At 48.2% G+C, this 27412-nt stretch overlaps 2 protein-coding genes across 2 annotated transcripts in view; both read left to right on the forward strand.

Annotated features, from left to right (window-relative positions):
- The window catches only part of SYTL2 (synaptotagmin like 2), a 328908-nt gene that overhangs the window by 103073 nt on the left and 198423 nt on the right, over positions 1 to 27412 (forward strand). The window lies entirely within an intron of this gene.
- The window catches only part of PICALM (phosphatidylinositol binding clathrin assembly protein), a 68870-nt gene that overhangs the window by 13760 nt on the left and 27698 nt on the right, over positions 1 to 27412 (forward strand). Inside the window, exons 2-8 of the mRNA XM_075266174.1 lie at positions 13145 to 13287; positions 21352 to 21427; positions 21726 to 21828; positions 23024 to 23117; positions 24078 to 24189; positions 26569 to 26675; positions 26792 to 26833. Coding sequence (XP_075122275.1) covers positions 13145 to 13287; positions 21352 to 21427; positions 21726 to 21828; positions 23024 to 23117; positions 24078 to 24189; positions 26569 to 26675; positions 26792 to 26833 — 677 coding nt within the window. The remainder of the gene's footprint in view (positions 1 to 13144; positions 13288 to 21351; positions 21428 to 21725; positions 21829 to 23023; positions 23118 to 24077; positions 24190 to 26568; positions 26676 to 26791; positions 26834 to 27412) is intronic.

A 27412-nucleotide genomic window follows, 5' to 3' on the forward strand; every position in this document is an offset into this window, starting at 1 on the left:
CTTATCCTGTACTGATCCTGAGTTATATCCTGTATTATACTCCAGAGCTGCACTCACTATTCTGCTGGTGCAGTCACTGTATACATACATTACATTACTTATCCTGTATTATACTCCAGAGCTGCGCTCACTATTCTGCTGGTGCAGTCACTGTGTATATACATTACATTACTTATCCTGTATTATACTCCAGAGCTGCACTCACTATTCTGCTGGTACAGTCACTGTGTACATACATTACATTACTTATCCTGTATTATACTCCAGAGCTGCACTCACTATTCTGCTGGTGCAGTCACTGTGTACATACATTACATTACTTATCCTGTATTATACTCCAGAGCTGCGCTCACTATTCTGCTGGTGCAGTCACTGTGTATATACATTACATTACTTATTCTGTATTATACTCCAGAGCTGCACTTACTATTCTGCTGGTGCAGTCACTGTGTACATACATTACATTACTTATCCTGTATTATACTCCAGAGCTGCGCTCACTATTCTGCTGGTGCAGTCACTGTGTACATACATTACATTACTTATCCTGTATTATACTCCAGAGCTGCGCTCACTATTCTTCTAGTGCAGTCAGTGTACATACATTACATTACTTATCCTGTATTATACTCCAGAGCTGCGCTCACTATTCTGCTGGTGCAGTCACTGTGTACATACATTACATTACTTATCCTGTATTATACTCCAGAGCTGCGCTCACTATTCTTCTAGTGCAGTCAGTGTACGTACATTACATTACTTATCCTGTATTATACTCCAGAGCTGCGCTCACTATTCTGCTGGTACAGTCACTGTGTACATACATTACATTACTTATCCTGTATTATACTCCAGAGCTGCACTCACTATTCTGCTGGTGCAGTCACTGTGTACATACATTACATTACTTATCCTGTATTATACTCCAGAGCTGCGCTCACTATTCTGCTGGTGCAGTCACTGTGTACATACATTACATTACTTATCCTGTATTGTACTCCAGAGCTGCGCTCACTATTCTGCTGGTGCAGTCACTGTGTACATACATTACATTACTTATCCTGTATTATACTCCAGAGCTGCGCTCACTATTCTGCTGGTGCAGTCACTGTGTACATACATTACATTACTTATCCTGTATTATACTCCAGAGCTGCGCTCACTGCTGCTGGGGGTTAGTATGTAATGTACATGGTCATTCTTTCCTTGACCCATATACCCCTTTCCCACCATAATATGGGTCAGCATCTTTCACTGTTACAATGTTTCTGCAGCTCCGTTACAATGTAGCAGTGTGTTATCTCCTCATCTGCTTGCAGTTTCCTCCCACACCTTGTAGTGCTGTCAGCAGATCTCTCCTCTCGGTGCGGTTCCCATGTTACCTCTCTTCTCCGCACTGATATGTATGGGGCTGTGTTTATCTTGTGAGCTGAACTTCTCCTTAACCTTTCACATGCAGAGCAATGTCCCCTGCAGCGTGTGGTGTGAACATTGCCCAGGTCTGCAGTGCTTGTCCTATCTTCTCACTATTGCGTGTGCTTATCTATTACTTACCTCTATTAAGGTAAATGAAGTGAATTATGCCATAGAAGGACACGCACAACGCAAAAAACTGAGAATATATTACCCAACGCAGACTGTGTGAACCGGGACATAAAAATGGGTGAAGGATTATATGTAGTGGAAGATTTGAGACTATAGACATTATAATTGGCCATCAGTGTCAAATTGGGATGGGTCCAACTACTCCTCTATGCTGTGGCCTCTTCAACCAGCTGATCTGCAGGGTGCTGATTCCCATTTATCGAATACGAATGATCTTAGGATAGGGGTGCAGAATCCCGTGCCCCTAATATTGGAGGACATCATATCAAAGTCCTGGTGAACCCCTTTAATAACTTATCCAATATATAGGCCCTATACAGATTTGGCTGCTTTTGATTACAGATTGTTACTGGTTTGGCCCTGTGTCCATCCTGGGGCTGTATATAGGGATTAAGTTATGTAACCTGTGTCCATCCTGGTGCCGTATATAGGGATGAGGTTATATAACCTGTGTTCATCCTGGCGCTGTATATAGGGCTGAGGTTATATAACCTGTGTCCATCCTGGGGCTGTATATAGGGATGAGGTTATATAACCTGTGTTCATCCTGGTGCTGTATATAGGGCTGAGGTTATATAACCTGTGTCCATCCTGGTGCTGTATATAGGGCTGAGGTTATATAACCTGTGTCCATCCTGGTGCTCTATATAGGGATGAGGTTATATAACCTGTGTCCATCCTGGTGCTGTATATAGGGATGAGGTTATATAACCTGTGTTCATCCTGGCGCTGTATATAGGGCTGAGGTTATATAACCTGTGTCCATCCTGGGGCTGTATATAGGGATGAGGTTATATAACCTGTGTTCATCCTGGTGCTGTATATAGGGCTGAGGTTATATAACCTGTGTCCATCCTGGTGCTGTATATAGGGCTGAGGTTATATAACCTGTGTCCATCCTGGTGCTCTATATAGGGATGAGGTTATATAACCTGTGTCCATCCTGGTGCTGTATATAGGGATGAGGTTATATAACCTGTGTCCATCCTGGCGCTGTATATAGGGCTGAGGTTATATAACCTGTGTCCATCCTGGTGCTGTATATAGGGCTTAGGTTATATAACCTGTGTCCATCCTGGTGCTGTATATAGGGATGAGGTTATATAACCTGTGTCCATCCTGGTGCTGTATATAGGGATGAGGTTATATAACCTGTGTCCATCCAGGTGCTGTATATAGGGATGAGGTTATATAACCTGTGTCCATCTTGGTGCTGTATATAAGGATGAGGTTATATAACCTGTGTCCATCTTGGTGCTGTATATAGGATGAGGTTATATAACCTGTGTACATCTTTGTGCTGTATATAGGGCTGAGGTTATATAACCTGTGTCCATCCTGGTGCTGTATATAGGGCTTAGGTTATATAACCTGTGTCCATCCTGGTGCTGTATATAGGGATGAGGTTATATAACCTGTGTCCATCTTGGTGCTGTATATAGGGATGAGGTTATATAACCTGTGTCCTTCCTTGTGCTGTATATAGGGATAAGGTTATATAACCTGTGTCCATCTTGGTGCTGTATATAGGGATGAGATTATATAACCTGTGTCTATCCTGGTCCTGTATATAGGGATGAGATTATATAACCTGTGTCCATCCTGGTGCTGTATATTGGGCTGAGGTTACATAACCTGTGTCCATCCTGGTGCTGTATATAGGGCTTAGGTTATATAACCTATGTACATCCTTGTGCTGTATATAGGGCTGAGGTTATATAACCTGTGTCCATCCTTGTGCTGTATATAGGGCTGAGGTTATATAACCTGCACATCAGTAGTGTCCCAGCCCCGCTGCAGTAGCGCAGGGTGCCGGAGGATTTCTCCTCGCTTGCTGCAGCCGGCTCCGCTCTCCAGGTTTCCATCCAGAAAGCTTTCATTAGTCTCTCACGTGTATGTGAATATTTCTCCCTGAGCAGATGGTTTTCAGCCGTTCTCATCGGAGTCTTGGCAGCGGCTGCTTCCTCTGGAGATGACTCGGGCTGCTCTTTGGCAAACATTGCAAGTGTTTACTGAAATAAGTGGGAAAAGGAGCAAAATTGAAGATTGGAAATCATAGATATAGATGGAAGGAAGGTGCGGGATGTTTCTCAGCCTTTCTAAGTCTTGTCATCACATTTCAATTTAAAGAGATCTTCCGTGGATTATATATTGATACCCTATCCTTAGGATGGGTCGATGACCTAGGGCCATGATGGCGAACCTATGGCACGGGTGACACTCAGAGCCCTCTCTTTGGGCACCCATCCGTGGAACAGATTATACTGTGTGTGGGCCACTGTGAAGCAAATTGTACTGTGTGGGGGCCACTGTGGAGCAGATTGTACTGTGTGGGGACCACTGTGCAGTAGATTATACTGTGTGGGGGCCACTGTGGAGCAGATTGTACTGTGTGGGGACCACTGTGCAGCAGATTATACTGTGTGGGGGCCACTGTGGAGCAGATTGTACTGTGTGGGGGACCACTGTGGAGCAGATTGTACTGTGTAGGGGCCACTGTGGACAAGATTGTACTGTGTGGGGACCACTGTGCAGCAGATTATACTGTGTGGGGACCACTGTGCAGCAGATTATACTGTGTGGGGGCCACTGTGGAGCAGATTGTACTGTGTGGGGGACCACTGTGGAGCAGATTGTACTGTGTGGGGGACCACTGTGGAGCAGATTGTACTGTGTAGGGGCCACTGTGGACAAGATTGTACTGTGTGGGGACCACTGTGCAGCAGATTATACTGTGTGGGGGCCGCTGTGGAGCAGATTATACTGTGTGGGGGCCACTGTGGAGCAGATTGTACTGTGTGGGGGACCACTGTGGAGCAGATTGTACTGTGTAGGGGCCACTGTGGACAAGATTGTACTGTGTAGGGGCCACTGTGGACAAGATTGTACTGTGTGGGGACCACTGTGGAGCAGATTGTACTGTGTAGGGGCCACTGTGGACAAGATTGTACTGTGTGGGGGGCCACTGTGGACAAGATTGTACTGTGTGGGGGGCCACTGTGGAAAAGATTGTACTGTGTGGGGGGCCACTGTCGAAAAGATTGTATTGTGTGGGGGGCCACTGTGGACAAGATTGTACTGTGTGGGGGGCCACTGTGGACAAGATTGTACTGTGTGGGGGGCCACTGTGGAGTAGATTGTACTGTGGGGTCCACTGTGGAGCAGATTGTACTGTGTGGGGTCCACTGTGGAGCAGATTGTACTGTGTGGAGGCCACTGTGGAGCAGATTATACTGTGTGGGGGCCATTCTAGAGCTGATTGTACTGTGTGGGGGCCATTCTAGAGCTGATTGTACTGTGTGGGGGCCATTCTAGAGCTGATTGTACTGTGTGGGGTCCACTGTGGAGCAGATTGTACTGTGTGGAGGCCACTGTGGAGCAGATTGTACTGTGTGGAGGCCACTGTGGAGCAGATTGTACTGTGTGGGGGCCACTGTGGAGCAGATTGTACTGTGTAGGGGCCACTGTGGAGCAGATTGTACTGTGTAGGGGCCACTGTGGAGCAGATTGTACTGTGTAGGGGCCACTGTGGAGCAGATTGTACTGTGTAGGGGCCACTGTGGAGCAGATTGTACTGTGTAGGGGCCACTGTGGAGCAGAAAGCCCCATTCATATGACCATATTTTGCAGGTCTGTAATTGTCTGCAATTGTGTATCCACACATTATTAAGGTTAAATTCCCGTGTTGGCGCTTTGTGATAAATTAGTGGGTTTCGGGTTGCAGTTTGGGCACTCGGTCTCTAGGGTCTGACACCTGGGACCTCTATGAATCAGCTGATGAGTGCCATGGTTGATGACCTCATGTTAATTTGTGACATCGTAAAGGAGCAGCTCAGTCTCATTCCAGTGAATGGAACAGGACTACAGTACCAAGCACAGCCACTACAATATTTGTGGCACTGTGCTTGCCTGAATCCTGCAGCCTCTTCTGTCTTGTGGGTATCCTCCACCGAAAAGACAGAATGGGCACTGTATTGCTTCCAGAGGGGGGAGGAGACTGCAATATGGAGCAGGGGGAAGTAAAAGACCTGGACCGTATAATGTACAATGTCGCCTACTTCCTCCTCCCTTTGGCGTCGTTCTTCAGATCAGGAAGTTGGCCAAGATGTAGTGGCCCCGACCGCCCTACGTATTACACAATGACTACAGTTATCTACCTTCTGCGGTGGAGAAATAACTTCCACGTAGATGGACTTTGTAGTTATTTGGCAGGAAGAAATAGCGGCCTGAGAATGTGATGAGAATGTGACGTCATCTGTATCCCCTTCCTTGATTACCCGGCACTGCTCCTCCATATTGTTTCATGGTAGTGGCCTGTCCTTGTATTTCAGCTCCACCCTGTTCATATCTGAGCTGCAATACCATGCACGGCCACTAGCAAAAGCACCGAGCTGTCTCTGCTGACAAGTGGGGGTGCCACAGGCACAGCGCCATACTATTAGTAGTGGTTGTACCTGATATTACAACCCCGAGACACTTCGTCCCATGCGAATTGTTTGCAACATCATGTGTGGCCACTGCTGAGGTTATGGTGCCCGTAAACAGAAAGGCCAAACCAGCCGAAATGCGGGGTTTGACTCACCATCTGAAGATAAGATTAGTAGCTTGATCTCTCTGCAAGGAATCTGTAGGATTGGGCTTGTGGCTTTAATGGGTTAATGGTATCGCTGCTTACGGATGGGTTAGGGGTTGTTTCCCCCTGATCCTTAGAACGGGATCATGTTTTCCAGATGTCCTTACAGCAGGGCCAGGCCAGATATCCGCAGGACCCAAAATATCACCGCCTGAGAAAAACCTCTCGCTGTCAGGGTGTGCGTGTACTCCATGTGCCGGGCGTCTGCCTGCCATAAGGAAGTGTGCGCCCACTGGTTGTGCAGAAAGATAGAAGACTATAAGATTGATGCCTACTGCCAAGGCTACCCAGGAGCGAGAGGTGCCAGAGTACTGTCTTAAAGGGGTTGTCACGGGATGGTTAGAGTCTATACTATAGGCAATGTGTAATATATATTTCATGTGGAATGTATTCTCTAACCTGTTATATACATCAATGTGTAGTTGGCTGATTAGGGTCTAGTGTGTTAGCACATTGTATGCAAATACCTCTAACTAGTGAGGACAATGGGTGGAGATAATCTGATCGGTGTCTCCAAGAAGATGTTGGACTGTGCATTGTTCAAAAGAGACAGGGAGTCTGCTCTCCTTGGTATAGGTGAGGGGGGAAGGATCTGTGACTCAGCCCTTCCCACCCCCAGATATAGGAAGTAACAGTTTAGTATATAGTTGTAGCTTGGAGTTAGTATGTGTTAGCCGGCCTGTGCACAGCTCTGCAGAGAGCCAGAATTTAGTTACAGGACCAAGGAACCAAAGCTATCATTGGATTGTGACTTCTGTGGACTTATTGTTATTACGGTTGATGTGACCGCCGCCGGCTACTAACTTTGTGGATTACAATAAATTGCTGTTGTCTCCCGACCTCTTGCGTCCCTGTTGATTCAAAAGACCATCCGGAGGAAGACGTATACCTTTGCTCCGTGACAACTGGTTGGCAGCGGTGGGATCAACAGCGGATAGCGAGATGGACTACAGCAGCCCAGCGATTAATGGAGCCACAACCTCAGAATACAGGAACTGGACTATGGCAAGTCTACAAGTAAGGGCCCGGGAACTAAACCTGAGTTACCAGGGAAGAACGAAAGAGCAACTGATCGAGGCACTGGAGGAGATGACCCTGCAAAGCGACCATGAGGAGGGCTGCCCCCAGGAGACTGGAGAGATACGGGAGTGGCAGGTACAGACCCAAAAGAGCAGATGGGTTGTTTTGTATGAGGAGGAATTGGCAGTGCTGGGGCTAGGAGCAACTGCAGAGCAAAGGAGTAGAGCATTACAGAGGGCTCAGGAAACGGAGAAGGAGGAACAGAGAATGGCGCATGAAAAGGAAAGAATGGCGCATGAAATGCGAATGGCTGAGATAACTATGAGGAATTATAATCAAACGTCGACCCCCAGCCCAACAGTGAGAGAACCACCATATGTCTCCCATAAACACTTCAAGACCTTTGAGGAAGCGGCTGGGGATGTTGATGGATATTTTCAGGACTTCGAACACCAGTGCCACCTGATGGAAGTCCCAGAGAAGGATTGGGTCCGGTATCTGGTGGGGCACCTACGAGATGGGGCTGCGGAAGCTCTCAGAGCCATGGACCCTAGTGATCAGCGGGACTATGAGGCCATTAAAAGAGCGGTGCAGAAGTATTATGCAGTCACTCCAGAGACCTACCGAGTTCAGTTCCGCTCTTTGTCTTACAATGGGGGAAGCTCCTTCCACATGTTCGCCCACAAGTTGAAGCAAGCATGCAAGCGCTGGCTAGAAGGAGAGGAGGCTGTCACAGTCAATAAGGTCCTCCAAGTCATACTTAAGGAACAGTTCTTTTCCCAGTGCCCCGCTGAGATCCGTGAGTGGGTGCTGGAACGGAACCCAGCCACAGTGGAGCAAGCTGCTTCCCTTGCAGATGAGGGCCTGACCATCAAGCCGCAGTGGAAGAGGTTGTTTGCAGAGGAGCGGAAAACTACCACAGTCCGCCAGACACCCTTCATCCAGCCACCCACCTTTCGTGCCCGGCCTCAGGATTACAATTCCCCCTCTACCCCTGCCCCAGCCCATCGGCCTCCAGCTATGAACAACCCTGTCCCTAGACAACGACCTACTGGAAGAATGCTAGAGCGCAGATGTTTTGGGTGCGGGCGGCCTGGACATTTGCAAGCTAGTTGCCCTGTTAACATGGGGGCACGGGCCACCGTGGCATCCCGGCCTATTCACTACCTGGGAACCACTCCTAGGACAGAAAGTTTGGCCCCATTTCCAGATGACTCCATGAATGACACATCTGTTCCACCTCCAGGGGTCTATGGGATTCAGCCTTCCGCCACACATCCCGCAAACCTTCAGAGGAAGCACTTGCAGGAGGTCCTACTGGATGGCCGAACAGTTGTTGGATTCCGGGACTCGGGAGCTTTCCTAACGGTAGCGGACCCCCGAGTTGTGCGACCCGAGGCCCTAGAGGAGGGTCCTGGCATTTCTATCAAGTTGGCAGGGGGTACTCAAAGATGTATTCCTAAAGCTACCGTGGAACTCGACTATGGTTATGGACCAAAACGATGCACAATTGGTGTGATGAGCGGGCTGCCGGCCGATGTTTTGTTAGGCAACGATGTTGGAAATCTACAGTGCCACTTTGTGGGAGCAGTGACCCGAAGCCAAGCTCAGGGAGAAGCCAACATGGATCCACCGGATTTTCTGACAGATGCCAGCCCTTCAACCCTACAACTTTACCATTCAGCACCGCCGAGGGAACCAACACCAGAACGCGGATGGGTTATCCCGGCAGGAGGACATATGAGCTATAGAGACTGATGTGCATTCCCCAATTTACCTGTGTAGGCCAATTGTGTCATGCACATGTTTTGAGAGGGGGAGGGGTTGTCACGGGATGGTTAGAGTCTATACTATAGGCAATGTGTAATATATATTTCATGTGGAATGTATTCTCTAACCTGTTATATACATCAATGTGTAGTTGGCTGATTAGGGTCTAGTGTGTTAGCACATTGTATGCAAATACCTCTAACTAGTGAGGACAATGGGTGGAGATAATCTGATCGGTGTCTCCAAGAAGATGTTGGACTGTGCATTGTTCAAAAGAGACAGGGAGTCTGCTCTCCTTGGTATAGGTGAGGGGGGAAGGATCTGTGACTCAGCCCTTCCCACCCCCAGATATAGGAAGTAACAGTTTAGTATATAGTTGTAGCTTGGAGTTAGTATGTGTTAGCCGGCCTGTGCACAGCTCTGCAGAGAGCCAGAATTTAGTTACAGGACCAAGGAACCAAAGCTATCATTGGATTGTGACTTCTGTGGACTTATTGTTATTACGGTTGATGTGACCGCCGCCGGCTACTAACTTTGTGGATTACAATAAATTGCTGTTGTCTCCCGACCTCTTGCGTCCCTGTTGATTCAAAAGACCATCCGGAGGAAGACGTATACCTTTGCTCCGTGACAGGGGTATTTCCATCCTTGTGATGGGACAACCCCTTTAAGTCTGGGGTAGCCCCGTGCCCTAGAATCGAAATCTACAACCGTGAGGGTCGGCATAGATTTCAGCTATAACTTGCACTAGGTACACCAAATCTGTCTTGACCCTAATGTCCCCCTGATTCATCCCACCCACATGAGCTCAGAATCGCACCGTTATCCCGCTCCTGCCTGACTCCTCCCACTTGAGTAAAAGAGGTGCGGTTTCAAAGGGGTGTGGTCTAAATCGTCATTAATCGTATTCCACTGGGCAATTATGACCTAAATCAAAATTAATCTCCGTTAATCGGGCATTTTGCCTCAAATACGGATTGACGATTGAGGCCACACCTCTTTTTCACTGTATGAGGATGTGTAAGGGCTAGTTCACACTGGGTTCCCCGTGAACACATTCCGTCGCGGCTTTCCGCTCCGGATTAGGCCCAAATAAATGGGCCTAGTTCGGAGGGTGGTGTCGCGAGGCAGACTCCGCCTGAAGAAAGGGCAGCTCGCTTCTTTTTTTCGCGAGTGGGAACAAACCACTCATGGATAAAGGATCGGCTCCCATTGATTTCAATGGGAGGCGGCAGGATTTTGACGCGGATTCCACGTCAAAATCCTGACCATTTTGCTCCGTGTGAACTAGCACTTAGCCGAACCTCTCACCAAGGTTCGCTCGACGGTTTCGTTGCAACTGAATTTCGTTGAACTGAACTGCTATTATTGTTCTCTGACCCCAAAGTGTAATGAGCGGGGGTCCAAAGGGAGGTCATCAAACATATTCACTTCCTCTGGGTTCCGGCACGACCACGTGGCTCATGCAACGTCGTGTCACAACACCGTATGACTCACTGAGGGAAGATTGATGCAGATCCTCTTTTTGTATGCTGAGAGCTTTGCTTCTTATTGAAAACAATTGGAGGATTTGGGGCTGATTTCTCCCCATTCACAATGTGTGCATACTCCACTAAGCCCAGTGTGCATGTGTGTGTGCAGATTGGGAGAGACAGCTGTCTGGTGCAATCCTGTTCTCTGAAGTGTATGACCTATGGAAAGAGATGATGCTTTATAGTGTGCTGGGACTTCCTGCTGGGAGAGAGGCAGAAAGCGCTGTGTTATTTATGGCTTTTATTCTGGGTGCTGTAGAGGCCTCATATTGTCGTCTTTATTATAGATATGGGTTGTTAAGATGGCGTCCATTGCCTTCTACCGCCCCACCTTAAAATACCAGAAGGGTTTCTCTCCAGACCAAGCTATAGGATGGTCCCGCCTTTGGAGCATTGCTCAGAGTTGACACTTGGGGTTTTCACAGGCTTTTTTATTTTGGGTTTGCTTTGAGGTTTCCCCTACACATCCTGTCTGTCAGGATAATACGGTACGATCCTCATGACGTGTGACGTGTCTCCCTGTATCAGTCAGACTTGGACACGTCCCAAAACCCAGTGAGCCATCGCCTGTAATTGTTGTGGAATTTGATGTCTCCTGGCCATTGTAACTGGATCCCGGCCAGCGGTGATAGCGCTCGTCCTGAAGAAGACTCCTGCAGATGACGGCGCTAACCCCGCCACAACCAGGAGCCGTCATGTCAGCGGTGATGAAACGTTACGTTCCTTGTGGTTTCCTCTTTTGCTTCAGGGGAGTCTCTGGTGCAGCGAGTTCATATTGGTGCAGCTCCCGTTTTGGGCTCCTTTTTAGGTTTTATCGCACTGGTCTCGGTCCGGGATATCTTGTCTCTTGGGTTTTATCTTTGAACTCTCTTGGCGATGTTCATAGACAGATGGGGTCTTTATAGGGTTATATGTAGCACCAAGATTTGGGGTGTACCAAGATACTATAGGGTGTCTGTGCTCGGTCTTTGGCTTTGTGTGCTCATATGATTTTGCAGCCATGACACCTCTATTCCTCAGGTGACACTCGGGAGCGATAACTTTTTTCATTGATGGGGTATTGAGAGGTTAACCCTCTACTGGTCAGAAAGTTAAAGGGATTCTACCATTTAAGCACTTATTTTTTTTTCTCGTTCGCATGTCGGAGTAGCCTTAAGAAAGGCTATTCTTTTTCTACCTTTATCAGTCGTCTCTGGCCCGCCCTTCGGTGAAAAATCCAGTTATCTCATCAAATGAGTTCTCGCAGCACTGTGGGCGGTCCTCAGCGCTCAAACAGCACTGGGGGCGTCCCCAATGCTGCGAGAGAACTCTCCAACGCCGCCTCCATCTTCTTCTGGAGCGAGGTCTTCACCGTGTCTTCTTCCAGCGGTGTCTTCTAACTTCTAGGCCTCGGGCCTAGGGCAAGCTGACTGTGCATGCTGGCCACAATAAAAATGGCCGCTTACACAGTATTTGAAGGAGACAAATAGCCTTTCTTAAAGGGATCCCATCATTCAGACGACATTTTTTCTAAGTACCACGTCGGAATAGCCTTAAGAAAGGCTATTCTTCTCCTACCTTTCGTTGTCTTCTCTGCGCCGCTGTTCGCCTACAATCCCAGTTTTTGTCGGTATGTAAATTAGCTCTCTCGCAGCACTGGGGGCATCCCCAATGCTGCGAGAGAACTCTCTCCAGCATCGCCTCCTCTTCTTCAGCAGCCTCATCTTTCGGTGGTGGCTTGTAACTTCTAAGGCCTCCGGCCTTGGGCAGAGCAGACTGCGCATGCCCATAGGCCACGAGAAAATGGCCACTTGCATAGTATTGTAAGCTGCCATTTTCTCAAAGCCTGTGGGCATGCGGAGTCTGCTTTGCCCAAGGCCACACCAACGGAAGGAGAGAATGAAGAGGCCGTTCCTGAAGAAGATGGAGGCGGCGCTGGAGAGTTCTCTCGCAGCATTGGGGCCACCCCCAGTGCTGCGAGAGAGCTAATTTGCATTCCGAGAGAAACCGGGATTGTATGCGAACGGCGGCAGGGAGAAGACAATGAAAGGTAGGAGACGAATAGACTCTCATAAGGCTATGCCGACGTGGTACTGAGAAAAAATAATGTGTGAATGATAGGATCCCTTTAAGGCATCTCGCATCATGATTATCGGTCGCATGATCTGATGGCAGTTCAGTCCCATTCAAGTGAATAGGCTGAGTTGCAATATCAAGCACAGCTGCTGTAGAGTGTATGACGCTGCGCTTGGTACGTTTTGCAAAGGCCCCAGCGGTCTCTTCAAAGAGGGCCTGGGTGCCGGACCCCCCACTGATTGTCAACTGATGACTTATTCCAAGGATAGGTCTTCAGATATTAAGGTCAGAAAACCCCTTTAATGCTCAGTCCTGCTGTGCTTGGATGTCACGAATGCACCGACCCCTCTCCATTCTCTGCTTCACGTGGGGCAGGAGACCCCGTTCTAAAGATAGGTGCAAAGTAGGACTCATATTTATTTTTACATTACTTTACATTGCAGGGTGGTTCTTATTTTTTTTTACATTTTATTGTACATTTGACATGTTGGTTCAGATTTCTAATATTTTGCTGTATTATTTCTTTCAGATTTGATCCAGTGCACGAATGAGATGAATGTAAATATCCCACAGCTGGCGGACACTTTATTCGAAAGGACGACCAACAGTAGCTGGGTGGTGGTCTTCAAGTCTCTCATCACAACCCACCACCTTATGGTGTACGGCAATGAGGTAAGGAAAGGTCAAGTTGTTGGCTCTCATTTAGTCAGGTATTGTTGGTTTTTTGGGAGGGTGAACATAGAGATGACCGGTCCTTACCTGGTTCAGGGGGATACTGATGATAGACCATGGGGGTTCTGGCCACGTCATGACTCCTTGGGTCATGTGATTGTCAGCAGCATTCTTCCCCCTGGGTTGCTCCACCCCGTCCTCCCCTAATGTTACAGGTTGACTTTGCTATAGTTGGGCAGCCATAGATGGGGCATAGCAACCCATGGGTCCAATCTCCTGACCTAAGGGGTTGTGACAAGGGGTTGCGCCGCCGTTCAGTATCTATCCCAGTTTTTTGTCGGTATGCAAATGAGTTCTCTCGCAGCACTGGGGGTGGTCCTCAGCACTCAAACAGCAGTGGGGGCGTCCCCAATGCTGCCAGAGAACTCTCCAGCGACGCCTCCATCTTCTTCAGGAACGACCTCTCTGCGCGTCTTCTTCCGGCGCTGGCTTCAAACGCATGCTCACAGGCCACAAGAAAATGGCCACTTACACCAGCTAACTGTATAGGCGGCCATTTTTCTTGTGGCCCGGGCATGCCCAGTAGGCTCTCCCCGAGACCCATGGCCTAGAAGATTGAACCCCAGGACAGAAGAAGACGCGCAGAGAGGCCGCTCGTGTAGATCTGGCTCCATTCACATTGGGTGACTCCTGACCCCTGTTCATGTACTGGGTTAGAGTTCCAGTCGTTGGACCCCAGCACTACCAGTTTAGTCTATTTACCGGATAGAGGATAACTTATTACCAGAGTTCCCCTTTAAGTTTGTATCAGTAAATGTTGTGCAGTGATTTATTTTTTTCCGGTACACGGAGATCACTTTTCGGGCACATCATGTTATTTGATGAGGTTTTCTGTTCCTTGAATCCTTCCCTGCCTTCAATTACTGGCGTCTGCTTCCTGCGCCTACGATATAACATCCAGGCTTCTGCTCCGTCCGCGCACTGTTTATAGGCGGCGCTTTGATGTTTGGGCTCGGCTGTCAGTAAATTAGAAGCACACAAGGGTGAAGTTAGTGAAGCAAACAAAGGAAGTTGTTGTGTTATTGTGCCGCGCGGCTCCGCATCCTCCGGGAAGTGCACCGAATATTTACTTGATTGGGGAATGTAAACAGGTCTGATCAAAGATGGCTACACCCCCCCTCCCCCGCCTCAAACCACCGCTATAGCCGCTGTGACTGTGGCGGGGCGTTGTATGTCCTCGTAGACTCCTATGGGGGCAGACACTGCAGCTTTCTGAGGATTACACCAGGGTAGGTTACATGCAAGGTCATAATGTCCAAAAATGCAACATGGCTGACTTATCACATTTGTATGGCCAGCCTTAGGTTAGAATCATGGCGCTGTTACTGCTCTGACACGGTGTGGACAGAGCCCAACACTGGCAGATTAATAGGAAAGGGCAGGTGTGTCCTGTTTCTGTTCTCCGTGGACCAGTTGTGGGTAGATGGAGGCCTACATAAAGGGCTTTCCAGAATTTAGAGCAACCTCCAGGGTGGGTGTAAAAGGTGTATTAAAGGCATACTGACCTCTCCCAGGCACTACCCTGTCTGCTGTGGATCAGTGAGCCTTAATAACCCCTTTAAAGGGATCCTTTCATTGGATATCCTTTTTTTTTGTTTTTCTGACTAACACGTAGGAATAGCCTTAAGAAAAGCTATCCTTCTCCTACCTTTAGATGTCTTCTCCGCGCCACCATTTGGCAGAAATCCAGATTTTCTTTGATATGCAAATGTTGTCTTGCAGCACTGGGGGCGGACCCCAGCGCTCAAACAGCATCAGGGGCGTCCCCAATGCTGCGTCAGAACTCTCCATCTTCTTCTGGAACATCCTCTCCCTGTGTCTTCTTCCGTCCTGGGTTTCAATCTTCTAGGCCTAGGACAGAGCCGACTGCGCGTGCCCGGGCCACAAGAAAATAAGTAAGCTGGTGTCAGCGGCCATTTTTTTGTGGCCCTGGGTATGCGCCATCGGCTCTGCCCGAGGCCTAGAAAATTAAAACCCAGGATGGAAGGCAACACAGAGAGAGGCCATTCCTGAAGATGGAGGCGGCGCTGGAAAGTTCCCTCACAGCATTGGGGACCGCCCCCAGTGCTGCGAGAGAACTCATTTGCATATAGAAGAACACCAGGATTTCTACCGAACGGCGGCGCGGAGAAGACATCTAAAGGTAGGAGAATAGCCTTTCTTAAGGCTATTCCTACGTGTTAGTCAGAAAAAAAAGGGTATCCAACGATAGGATCCCTTTAAAGGGCTTGCCCTTGGCTATGATTGTGGCCTCTCCACTACAAAACAGGCACAGCGCCATTCATTGTATAGTGGCTGTACTTGGTATTGCAGTGCAGCAGTGAAATTTAGCTGCAGCCTGGCCACGTCACTAATCGATATAGTCCTGGAAGATCCCTTTAATAGAAAATATCAAACTTGTGGATGCGTCATACTATTTACCATATATTTAGATTTTTTTTTTCTCCATTTCTCTCTTTCACTGCTTGCTTGTACACTGTTGTGCTCCTCATAGCAGGCGTCAGATCTCATCTTTAAGTTTGGAAAGGAAATCCCTGATGTGATAGGTGCAGCCTTATATACTGGATTCTAGAATAGCCTTTGTCCATAGACGCCGCCGCCTCTCTGCACCTCTACCTGTACCCAGTCCATGTGCTGAGGGCAGGCGCGCGGTATCTATATATAGCACCCACCATTTACTGGTAACGGTTTCCATTAGACTTTCCTTAGGAGAGATGAGAGGATATTGCGGTAAGCCGCTGACTGACAGCTAGCTGGGTGTCCATGGATGACGTCAGCTTGTCGTGCGCCGCTCTGCTATTCCTCATCACAGAATCTTTGCTTTGGCCCCGTCCTACTTCAGTATGTGGAGGTGCGACCACCTGGAAAACATGTTTTGTTTTTTGTTTTAACCCCTGGTTCTCTGCAGGCTCAATCTGAGCCATCAGCCCTCTGCCAGGACTTTTCTCTCTGCTGTTTTCAGCCGGAAACCCGGCAGACCCCAATGTAGTGTTGAACTCCATCTTGTCTGATCCATTCATCTGCCTATAGCAGTCCTCAGGGGTCTATCCCTATAGATCTTGACTGCATTCCCCTATAGCTGCCCTCTGGTAAGGATCTGTCTATAGATCAGGCGTCGGCAACCTCGACACTGTTGTAAAACTACAACTCCCAGCATGCTACTTGCTCTGCTGTACTTGGAACTCCCATGGAAGTGAATGGAGCATGTTGGGAGTTGTAGTTTCACAGCGGATGGAGTGCTGAAGGTTGCTGACCCCTGTTATAGATCCTGTATGCATTCCCCTATAGCAGCCCTCAGGCAAGGATCTATCCCCATAGTCCTTGCATGCATTCCCCTATAGCTTCCATCAGTTCTTGCATGCATTTCCCTATAGCTTCCGTCAGTCCTTGCATGCATTCCCCTATAGCTTCCGTCAGTCCTTGCATGCATTCCCCTATAGCTTCCGTCAGTCCTTGCATGCATTCCCCTATAGCTTCCATCAGTTCTTGCATGCATTCCCCTATAGCTTCCGTCAGTTCTTGCATGCATTCCCCTATAGCTTCCGTCAGTCCTTGCATGCATTCCCCTATAGCTTCCATCAGTTCTTGCATGCATTTCCCTATAGCTTCCGTCAGTTCTTGCATGCATTCCCCTATAGCTTCCATCAGTTCTTGCATGCATTCCCCTATAGCTTCCGTCAGTCCTTGCATGCATTCCCCTATAGCTTCCGTCAGTTCTTGCATGCATTCCCCTATAGCTTCCGTCAGTCCTTGCATGCATTCCCCTATAGCTTCCGTCAGTTCTTGCATGCATTCCCCTATAGCTTCCGTCAGTCCTTGCATGCATTCCCCTATAGCTTCCGTCAGTTCTTGCATGCATTCCCCTATAGCTTCCATCAGTTCTTGCATGCATTTCCCTATAGCTTCCGTCAGTTCTTGCATGCATTCCCCTATAGCTTCCGTCAGTTCTTGCATGCATTCCCCTATAGCTTCCGTCAGTCCTTGCATGCATTCCCCTATAGCTTCCGTCAGTTCTTGCATGCATTCCCCTATAGCTTCCGTCAGTCCTTGCATGCATTCCCCTATAGCTTCCGTCAGTCCTTGCATGCATTCCCCTATAGCTTCCGTCAGTCCTTGCATGCATTCCCCTATAGCTTCCGTCAGTTCTTGCATGCATTCCCCTATAGCTTCCGTCAGTTCTTGCATGCATTCCCCTATAGCTTCCGTCAGTTCTTGCATGCATTCCCCTATAGCTTCCGTCAGTCCTTGCATGCATTCCCCTATAGCTTCCGTCAGTCCTTGCATGCATTCCCCTATAGCTTCCGTCAGTTCTTGCATACATTCCCCTATAGCTTCCGTCAGTTCTTGCATGCATTCCCCTATAGCTTCCGTCAGTTCTTGCATGCATTCCCCTATAGCTTCCATCAGTTCTTGCATGCATTCCCCTATAGCTTCCGTCAGTCCTTGCATGCATTCCCCTATAGCTTCCGTCAGTCCTTGCATACATTCCCCTATATTTTCTGTCAGTCCTTGCATGCATTCCCCTATAGCAGCCCTCAGCTAGGACTCTGTCCCCATAGATGTTGCATTGTATGGCGGTGACCACAGCAGTGACGAGGCTTCCTCTCCATATGTACCGCACTCCCTTACGACACCAGAGATTTATTGCTCAGTTTCCCCGCAGAGTTTAATGTCTGGGTGCTTTTCCATTCCTTGCCGTCTCCTTACATTTCATCAGTAGGTGTGATCGGGGCCCGTCTGCCGCTCCGGGTCATTTGTCACCTGACTGTCATTGCACCTTCATGTCACTTTGTCCTGAGGCACCTCACCGGCGGCTCTTTAGAAGTGACCTGGCTCCGTGTGACGCCAGGAAGGTAAATGTGAAATTGGGGGTTTAGTGGTCGCTGCACGTGAGAGGTGTGACCCCTGTCTGTAATAACGGGGTGTCTAAAGCCATGACTTCAGTTTAATGTATATCCATAGGCCAGGCTATTGGGGGTAAGTAAGACTACTTACACAACACCATAAGATACTTATCTAAAGGGATTTTCTGGGACTTTGCATAGTTATGACGTATCCTAAGGATGTATTTAATAGGAACTTGACACCCGGGTCCTCCACAGATCAGCTGGTTGGACGTTGCAGACGTACATAGGGTAGTGGCCGTGCTTGGTATTGCAGCTCAGCTCCAGTCACTTGAATGGGACTGAGCTGCTGCTGTACCAAGTAGCCAATAAACTTGATGTCAGTACAGGGAACAGACCCATTGTTCATGAGCGCCGCAGCCTCTTCAAACTGATGATAAACGGGGGGCCTAGGTGTCAGACCCCTACCGATCACATATTGATGACTTATTTGGAAGTCCCGGAAAACCCCTTTAATGAGGATAGGATATCCTATCTTTCACCAGGTCATTGGGGGTGGGGGGGTTACTCCTGACACCCACATTGGTCTCTTAATTAAATGGGCTTTATTGAAACACCCCCTCGAGCACAGAGCTGCAGTACCAAGGACAGCCACCACAAAATGTATGGCGCTGTGACTGGTAAACTATGAGGAGGCCAGAGAATCTCTAAATGTCGGGAACGCCAGGAGTCGGAACTTCACAGATCAGATATTGGTGACCGAACATATGGCCATCAAAATTCATCTTTGTTTCAGGTCTCTGCATACAGACATCCTAAGGAACCAAGATGGATCGCCCCTTTAAGCTCCACCCCTTCCAACACTTAATCTTAGTAGGGATCCGTCTGGTGTAGGGTAAGAGTCGGCAGCCTTCTGTACTCCGGCTGGTCATAGTTTCAAAGCTCTGGACATTGCCTTATAGGATAGCTACCTATAGGGGGCACAAGAGACGACTTTCTTCCTTTTAAGGTAGAGCTAGTCAACGCTAACAACTATCGGTCATAGATCTGATGTATTATTGGTATTACCGTGTGAGGACATTTCTCTCTGTAGTTCCTCCGTCTTCGTGCCCTTCGCCTTGCACTTGTTCTACCCGAAGCGCAACACATCAATGTGACTGAACCAGCTCTGTATGGGGTGCGGCTATATCATATCTTCACTGGTCCCTCCAGGTTATTTACCGGTGCGTGTATTCGTCACGTCCCCTATGTTAGAAAATGTCATGTCCTTCACCGACATGGGGCGGACACCAGTTAGCTCTTATTATGGGATCAGAGTCCCGGTTGATGTAATGACTTGCCGCTGTGTCAGAATTGTTTTCTTCCCCATCTTAAACCTCATCAGTTTGTTCTGCTGCGGCTCATGTCCTGCCGCCTTTATGTCCGTCAGTCTTCTGCATTGATGTTAATTGTCTTTTTGGCATAAATTTGCAGCCTTTTCTTAGTCTTGAGACCAGCCAAGAGATGCATGGCTTTACAATCTGTGTCTTACTGCAGTCAGGGAAAAGGGGGGAGGCTCCTGCTGCAGGTAGGGAAAAGAGGGGCGGCTCCTGCTGCAGGTAGGGAAAAGGGGGGAGACTCCTGCTGCAGGTAGGGAAAAGGGGGGAGGCTCCTGTTGCAGGTAGGGAAAAAGGGGGCGGATCCTGTTGCAGATAGGGAAAAGGGGGGAGGCTCCTGCTACAGGCATGGAAAAGGGGGAAAGCTCCTGCTGCAGGTAGGGAAAAAGGGGGAGGATCCTGTTGCAGGTAGGGAAAAGGGGGAGGCTCCTGCTGCAAATAGGGAAAAGGGGGGAGGCTCCTGCTGCAGATAGGGAAAAGGGGGGAGGCTCCTGCTGCAGGTAGGGAAAAGGGGGGAGGCTCCTGCTGCAGGTAGGGAAAAGGGGGGAGGCTGCTGCTGCAGGCAGGGAAAAGGGGGGAGGCTCCTGCTGCAGGTAGGGAAAAGGGAGGAGGCTCCTGCTGCAGGTAAGGAAAAGGGGGGAGACCCCTGCTGCAGGCGGTGAAAAGGGGGGAGGCTCCTGCTGCAGGTAGGGAAAAGGGGGGAGGCTCCTGCTGCAGGCGGGGAAAAGGGGGGAGGCTCCTGCTGCAGGTAGGGAAAAGGGGGGGAGGCCAATCTGTTATTGATGGCCTATCCTAAGTAATGGTCACCAGGATTTTAGTCCTAGAACATCCCTTTGTGTGTCCACTCTTCATTTTACTGTTATCCTGATATCTCTGATCTATTGGAGGAGACTCAGGTCAGATGCATAGACTTCAATAAGGCTACCAATTAAAGGGGTCATCAATATCAGATCAGGTCTGGGCCCGATTCTCTGCACCCCCACTGATCAGCTGCTTGGCACAGCAGAGACCCCTCCCCATGTTTACACTGCGCTATACACCTACATACTGGCTACTTTGAGAGATCTATATGGAGGAATAAGGGTTGCTAAAGTATATTGGGCCCCCTCAGCAAATCTGGATGGGCAGTCCTATAAATAATGGCGGTCGGAACGGCGGTGTGGTGTCCTGCATTGTATATTATGAGTTACCAGTCAGTAAGGCATCCCAGCGTGTGACGTGTCCGAGCCTTTTATTGATGATGATTGGGACGATCGCCCTCAGTATTGCCTGATCAGCTTATAGCAAGTATAATGCATGGCGGCTCAACCTATAGGTACACCTTAAAGGGGCAACATGGGGTTTCAGCATAAAGGGGTTGTCCAGGTGAGTTAAGATTAAGTGGGTTACAAAGAGCCATGTAATTCTTCATTTACCCATTGGTGGCGCTGCAGGGGAAACCAAAACTCACCGCTAGGGTTCCAGAAGTGGGACTGTCTATATGTATATACTATACTGTTTATATGTGTATATATATATATATATATATATATATATATATATATTTTTTTTTTTATGTGTATATATATACTGTTTATAGTCACATGACCCTACTAAAAGTTAGTTATCCAAGGTGGAGATCCCATTTTAGTTCTTGTCTTTCGCTGCTGTTTCTATCCCCATATTACTGTACTGTATCTCTATGGATTGTTCCGTTGCGTTTCCAGCCACATCTCGTGTTATCCCATCAGTATTATGCCACCGGCCACTTGTACGTTCTCATCTTCTCCTTTCTTCCTTTGCAGCGCTTTATCCAGTATCTGGCATCACGCAACACGCTGTTCAATTTGAGCAATTTTTTGGACAAAAGTGGACTTCAAGGTAAATTCTGCTAATCCCCGCACAGGTAATAGATCAGACTGTAGCTCGGATTGCTCAGATTGGCTCCTGGGTATCGGCACAAGCCCACCAGGAATTGTCATTTCTATTATATTAGGGCAGGATCTGAGCGTTATAAGAACTATAAGGAACAAAACAAAGAGATAAAGACGATCAGGTGTCTGTGGCGGCCTTTACACGTCCTGGCACACGTCCTGAGCTGTATGGAAAGCCTACAAGCTGCGATGGCTTTAGTGTATGTACGTGAATAATAGAGACTTGTTTAACTTCATTTCTCTAGGTTATGACATGTCTACGTTTATACGACGTTACAGCCGCTACCTGAATGAGAAGGCCGTGTCCTACAGACAGGTCGCTTTCGACTTCACCAAAGTAAAAAGAGGGTAAGTCATGCACAAGGCATATGTCCAGGATGGTGAACCTATGGCACTGGTGCTAGAGCTGGCAATTAAAGCCCTCTCTATGGGCACCCATCTGTGGAGCAGATTATACTGTGTGGGGTCACTGTGGAGCAGATTGTACTGTGTGGGGCCATGGTGGAGCAGATTGTACTGTGTGGGGCCACTGTGGAGCAGATTGTACTGTGTGGGGCCACTGTGGAGCAGATTGTACTGTGTGGGGCCACTGTGGAGCAGATTGTACTGTGTGGGGACCACTGTGCAGCAGATTGTACTGTGTGGAGGCCACTGTGGAGCAGATTGTACTGTGTGGGGGCCACTGTGGAGCAGATTGTACTGTGTGGGGGCCACTGTGGAGCAGATTGTGCTGTGTGGGGGTCACTGTGGAGCAAATTGTACTGTGTGTGGCCACTGTGGAGCAAATTGTACTGTATGGGGCCACTGTGGAGCAGATTATACTGTGTGGGGGCCACTGTGGAGCTGATTGTACTGTGTGGGGCCACTGTGGAGCAGATTGTACTGTGTGGGGGTCACTGTGGAGCAGATTGTACTGTGTGGGGGTCACTGTGGAGCAGATTATACTGTGTGGGGCCACTGTGGAGCAGATTATACTGTGTGGGGCCACTGTGGAGCTGATTGTACTGTGTGGGGGTGACTGTGGAGCAGATTGTACTGTGTGGGGGTCACTGTGGAGCAGATTGTACTGTGTGGGGGGCACTGTGGAGCAAATTGTACTGTGTGCGGCCAATGTGGAGAAAATTGTACTGTGTGGGGGCCACTGTGGAGCAGATTGTATTGTATGGAGGCCCTTCACCATTTATATCACACAGTATCTGTTTTGTAGCAGACATGATATTATTACAGGCCATAATAACACTGCACAGTCACTATAAAACACATCTGTGCAATGTAACTGCAATACAAAGTTGTTTTGGGTAGCAGTTTGGACACTCGATCTCTGAAAGGTTGCCATCACTGATATATGTGATCCATGGGGTGGAGAAGAGGTTAAACCATAGAGGGAGATCTATGTGAATAGGTGTGTATTGTGTCCAGGTGAGGGTTGTGGATGACTGTATATAGCGGGTGATATAATAATCGGCTTTTATAAGCTGCCAGGAGCTTCTTCCCTCCTGTCATGCCCGCTGTGTTAATGAATGAACCTTGTGTTTGTTTTCAGGGCCGATGGGGTGATGAGAACAATGAACACTGAGAAGTTATTAAAAACCATGCCCATCATACAGAACCAAATGGATGCCCTGCTCGATTTCAATGTAAGTCGGATGGCCCGGGGCCAAGGTGTCAGCTACCGGCGATGTCTGCACGTGGTGAACATCTGCTTAGTGCTCGCCCTGCTGCGCTCTTATCAGACGCACATAGGGATCACGTCTCCCTATCCGGTTTAGTTCTGGCCGGTCTTCCGGTGATATGAGGTCACAGGCAATCGTTCCAAACTTTGCCCCATGATTCCTTTTTTTTACTAATCCCTTTAAACAGTCCTAATATGTTAAAGGGATTTTCCAGGACTTTTAAAGTTATGCCCTTATCCCTATGGGAGTCCACCCAAAACCCAGTGGATCAGCTCTGCAACCAGGAATGGTTTCTCTCTGAGTGTGTCATGGTCATCAGTCACCTGACGCGTTTGCAGCTCTGTCCCATTCAAGTTAATGGGTCGGGCTGTGATTCCAAGCAGAGCCACTGTGCTTGGTAAGTAGTGAAGAGGCTACGACGCTCGCCCGGCCACGGGTCTGGGTGTCAGACCCCTGCCCAACTTTAATTGACCTCTGTTAAGGTTAGGTCATCGGTATATACGCCCTTTAAATCCTATCACATGACAAATCCAGAATTGGGCTCCTGTAACCAGTCAGACCCCCACAAGTCCCCTCTCCTGTCACTAGGTGATGTTACCCCTTTAATACTTAATTCAGCCCTGGCGCTGTTTGTCACCTGCTGGATTAAGAGGATTTTGGGGCCGCTGTGCGCCATATTAGTAGCATTGTACTATATATAACGATCCGCACCTCCATAGTCGCCCTCTTTTCTCTCTTCTAACTCTTGCCTAATAATTTCTCGCTGCGTTTGGCGCCCGTGCCGAGCTCTATCCCGCCACCCTGCAGTCTATAGCATACAGCGCTCTTTATTTATTCCTCCTCATTGTGCAGCATGTAACGCTATACGACTCTGCTACGTTACAGCCTTGTTCTCATCTTTTCCTTTCTTCTCTCCAACCCCAGGTAAATGCCAACGAGCTGACAAATGGCGTCATTAATGCCGCCTTCATGCTGCTCTTCAAAGACGCCATCAGACTGTTCGCGGCCTACAACGAAGGGATAATTAATCTTCTAGGTAAATATCTGCCGCCACCGCATAAAGTCATCTCTAGTTTTATGTAGATCTGAGCTCTGCTTCACGTTCTGCAGGTAGCGCCACTTACAAAGCTGCATCTGCCATGACACTACCGGTACATGGGTGACACCTTCGTGTACGGTCACATGACCTTTACCTTATTTTGTTTTCGGTCTTGGAAATGGGCTCCTGTTGTTTCCAATGGAGGAGACCTGCCATAGATCATACACAGCAGAATGATGGAAAAATGGCGAGAGATTAACCCCTATGTGTTATACTGTAGCGTCAAAGGATCGGTGATCAGTATGGGCTCTGACACTTGGACCCCCGCCACACAGATCAGCTGTTCTAGAAGCTTCCAAGTGGTGGACAGCACCAATGCTATACAAGTAATAGGAGCACAGCTGCCCCATACACTGCCTAGTGGCGATTCCAGTGTACTACAGCACCTCTCCTGTTACTTGTCCACAAGCAACTTCTTAAACAGCTGATCTGTACGGGGTCGGGGTGTCTTGTGCCTAGGTCCTCAGTATGAGAATGTGATTCAAGGCTGGACGACTCCGATCATTGGATATTCTTTTTTATCTAACACGTAGGAATAGCCTTAAGAAAGTCTAGTCTTCTCCGTGCCGCCATTTGGTGGAAATCCCGGTTTTGTTCGGTATGCAAATGAGTTCTCTCGCAGCACTGGGGGCGGGCCCCAGCACACAAACCCTACTTAGTAAGCAGCCATTTTCTTGTGGCCGCTGGCATGCGCAGTCGGCTCTGCCCGAGGCCTAGGAGATTGAAACCCAGGATGGAAGACGTTGCAGGGAGAGGCCGTTCCAGAAGAAGATGGAGGCGGCGCTGGAGATTTCTCTCACAACATTGGGGACGCCCCCAGTGCTGTTTGAGTGCTAAGGACAGCCCCCAGTGCTGTGAGAGAACTCATTTGCATACCAACGAAAACCAGGATTTCTACCGAACGGCGGCGCAGAGAAGACATCTAAAGGTAGGAGAAGAATAGCCTTTCTTAAGGCTATTCCTACATGTTAGTAAAAAAAAAAAAAAAAAAAAAAAAGGGATCCAATGATAGGATCCCTTTTAATATAGTGGAATAAATAGTGTCATACAAAGACCCAAAACTTGCATACTGTGCATACACTCACATACATGAACACGTATCTACCGCCTATTCACTAGCACATACACATGGACACATATATAGATATATTCATTCATCAACACATACATATAAATACAGACATAGAAGACCTAGACATACATATACATACAAATATTTACATATATAGACATATATATACATATCCAGACATACATAAATACATAAGCATACATACATATGTACGTACACAGACACATTCATGCATACACACACGGATACATACATTCGTAAGTACACGCACGCATAGATAAGCATCAATACACACACAAACTTCATATGGTCCATTAGGCGTTGTATTCTATAAAAGGAAGCTACTTTGTGGATGTGGATGTCCTACCTTGATTGGTCGCCTCTGGCCCACCGATCGGTAGAAATACAGTTTTTTACCCGTATGCAAATGAGTTCTCTCGCAGCATTGGGGGCGGGCCCCGGCGCTCAAACAGCAGTGTGGGCGTCTCCAGTGCTGCCAGAGAACTCTCTCCAGTGACGCCTCCATCTTCAGCCACAACCACCTCTTCTTTTGTCGTCTTCCGTCTTGGTCCAAACTCGGATGCCTGTGCAGTCACCTCTGCCAGTAAGACACAAATGGAGCCGAGTGCGCATACCGGCCAGCGGTCATTTTTGAGAGGCGGCTCTTGTGCGCATGTACGCTCCTGTAGTTCTAAAAATGGCCGGTATGCTCATTCGGCTCTGCTTGTTTTTCACTGGCAGAGCCGACTGTGTAGGCGTCAGAGTTTGGGCGAGACGGAAGACGATGAAAGAAGAGGCGGTTGCAGCTGAAGATGGAGGCGTCGCTGGAGAGAGTTCTCTGGCAGCATTGGGGACGCCCCCACTGCTGTTTGAGTGCTGAGAACGTCCTCCAGTGCTGCGAGAGAACTCATTTGCATAGCAGTAAAAACCGGTATTTTTACCGAACGGCGCGTCAGAGGCGACTGATCAAGGTAGGAGACGAATAGCCTTTCTTAAGGCTATTCGACGTGGTAACTACAAAAAATCTTGTTCTAATGGTAGAATCCCTTTAACAAAGTGTGAGCAGTCCCCGATAAAGCTTTACAATAGACAGTTTGCCGATGTATTTCCTATATTTCTTATATTATGTAACCTCCGATATTAACCTGTGAGTGCCCAGCGTCTGCTCTGTCGTGATAGACAATGTACGGGGCGCCCTCGCGTCTTACACGTGGATTTCCTATGAATTTACTTTTTCCTTTTAGAAAAATATTTTGACATGAAGAAGAACCAGTGTAAGGACGGCCTGGACATCTACAAGAAGTTCCTCACTAGAATGACTCGCATCTCCGAGTTCTTGAAAGTAGCGGAGGTGAGGATATGTTTGGGTTTCAAAATTTTTTTTTCTTTTCCTTCTCATTTATTGTAGAATATGAACTATCTCCATTTTCCTGCTTTGTAATTTTTTTTCTTCTCTCCTTTTTGTAGCAAGTGGGGATTGACAGGGGCGATATACCCGATTTATCCCAGGTAAGGGACACGAGATCTCCTCCGCTATCATCCTGCCATTGTATAGATGAGTGTTTGGCCTGTGTAAGTCTGTGCGTGTTACATATGTGTTGGCTTTGTTCGGCTGCTGCTTATTTCTCTCGTATAAGCATGCATGTTCATATTTTTTTATTAATGGGTGGCCCAACATTAAAGGGATCGTCCAGGACTTGCATATCGATAGCCTATCCCTAGGATAGACCATCAACATGTCATGTGGCTGATCAGCTGATTGAAGAGGCCCCAAGGTCACTCTTCTCTGTGACTATGATGTCATGTTCGTCGATCACATGGTACAGCACCAGCTCTGCCCCATCCAAGTGAAGAGAGCTGAGCTGCAATACCAGGTACGGCCACTGTACGGTGGGCGGCAAAGTGCTTGGTATTTGAATGGTCCCAACAAACTGATCAGTCGGGGGTTCCAGATGTCGGACCCCAGATGTCGGACCCCCAGTGGTCACATATCGATGACTTATGGTAAATATATATATATATATTCCTTTAAAATTAAATTTTTTCTCTCTAACATGTAGGAATAGCCTTAAGAAAGCGTATTCTTCT

This window comes from Leptodactylus fuscus, chromosome 2 (genome assembly GCF_031893055.1).
Source record: "Leptodactylus fuscus isolate aLepFus1 chromosome 2, aLepFus1.hap2, whole genome shotgun sequence".
Classification (NCBI taxonomy): domain Eukaryota; kingdom Metazoa; phylum Chordata; class Amphibia; order Anura; family Leptodactylidae; genus Leptodactylus; species Leptodactylus fuscus.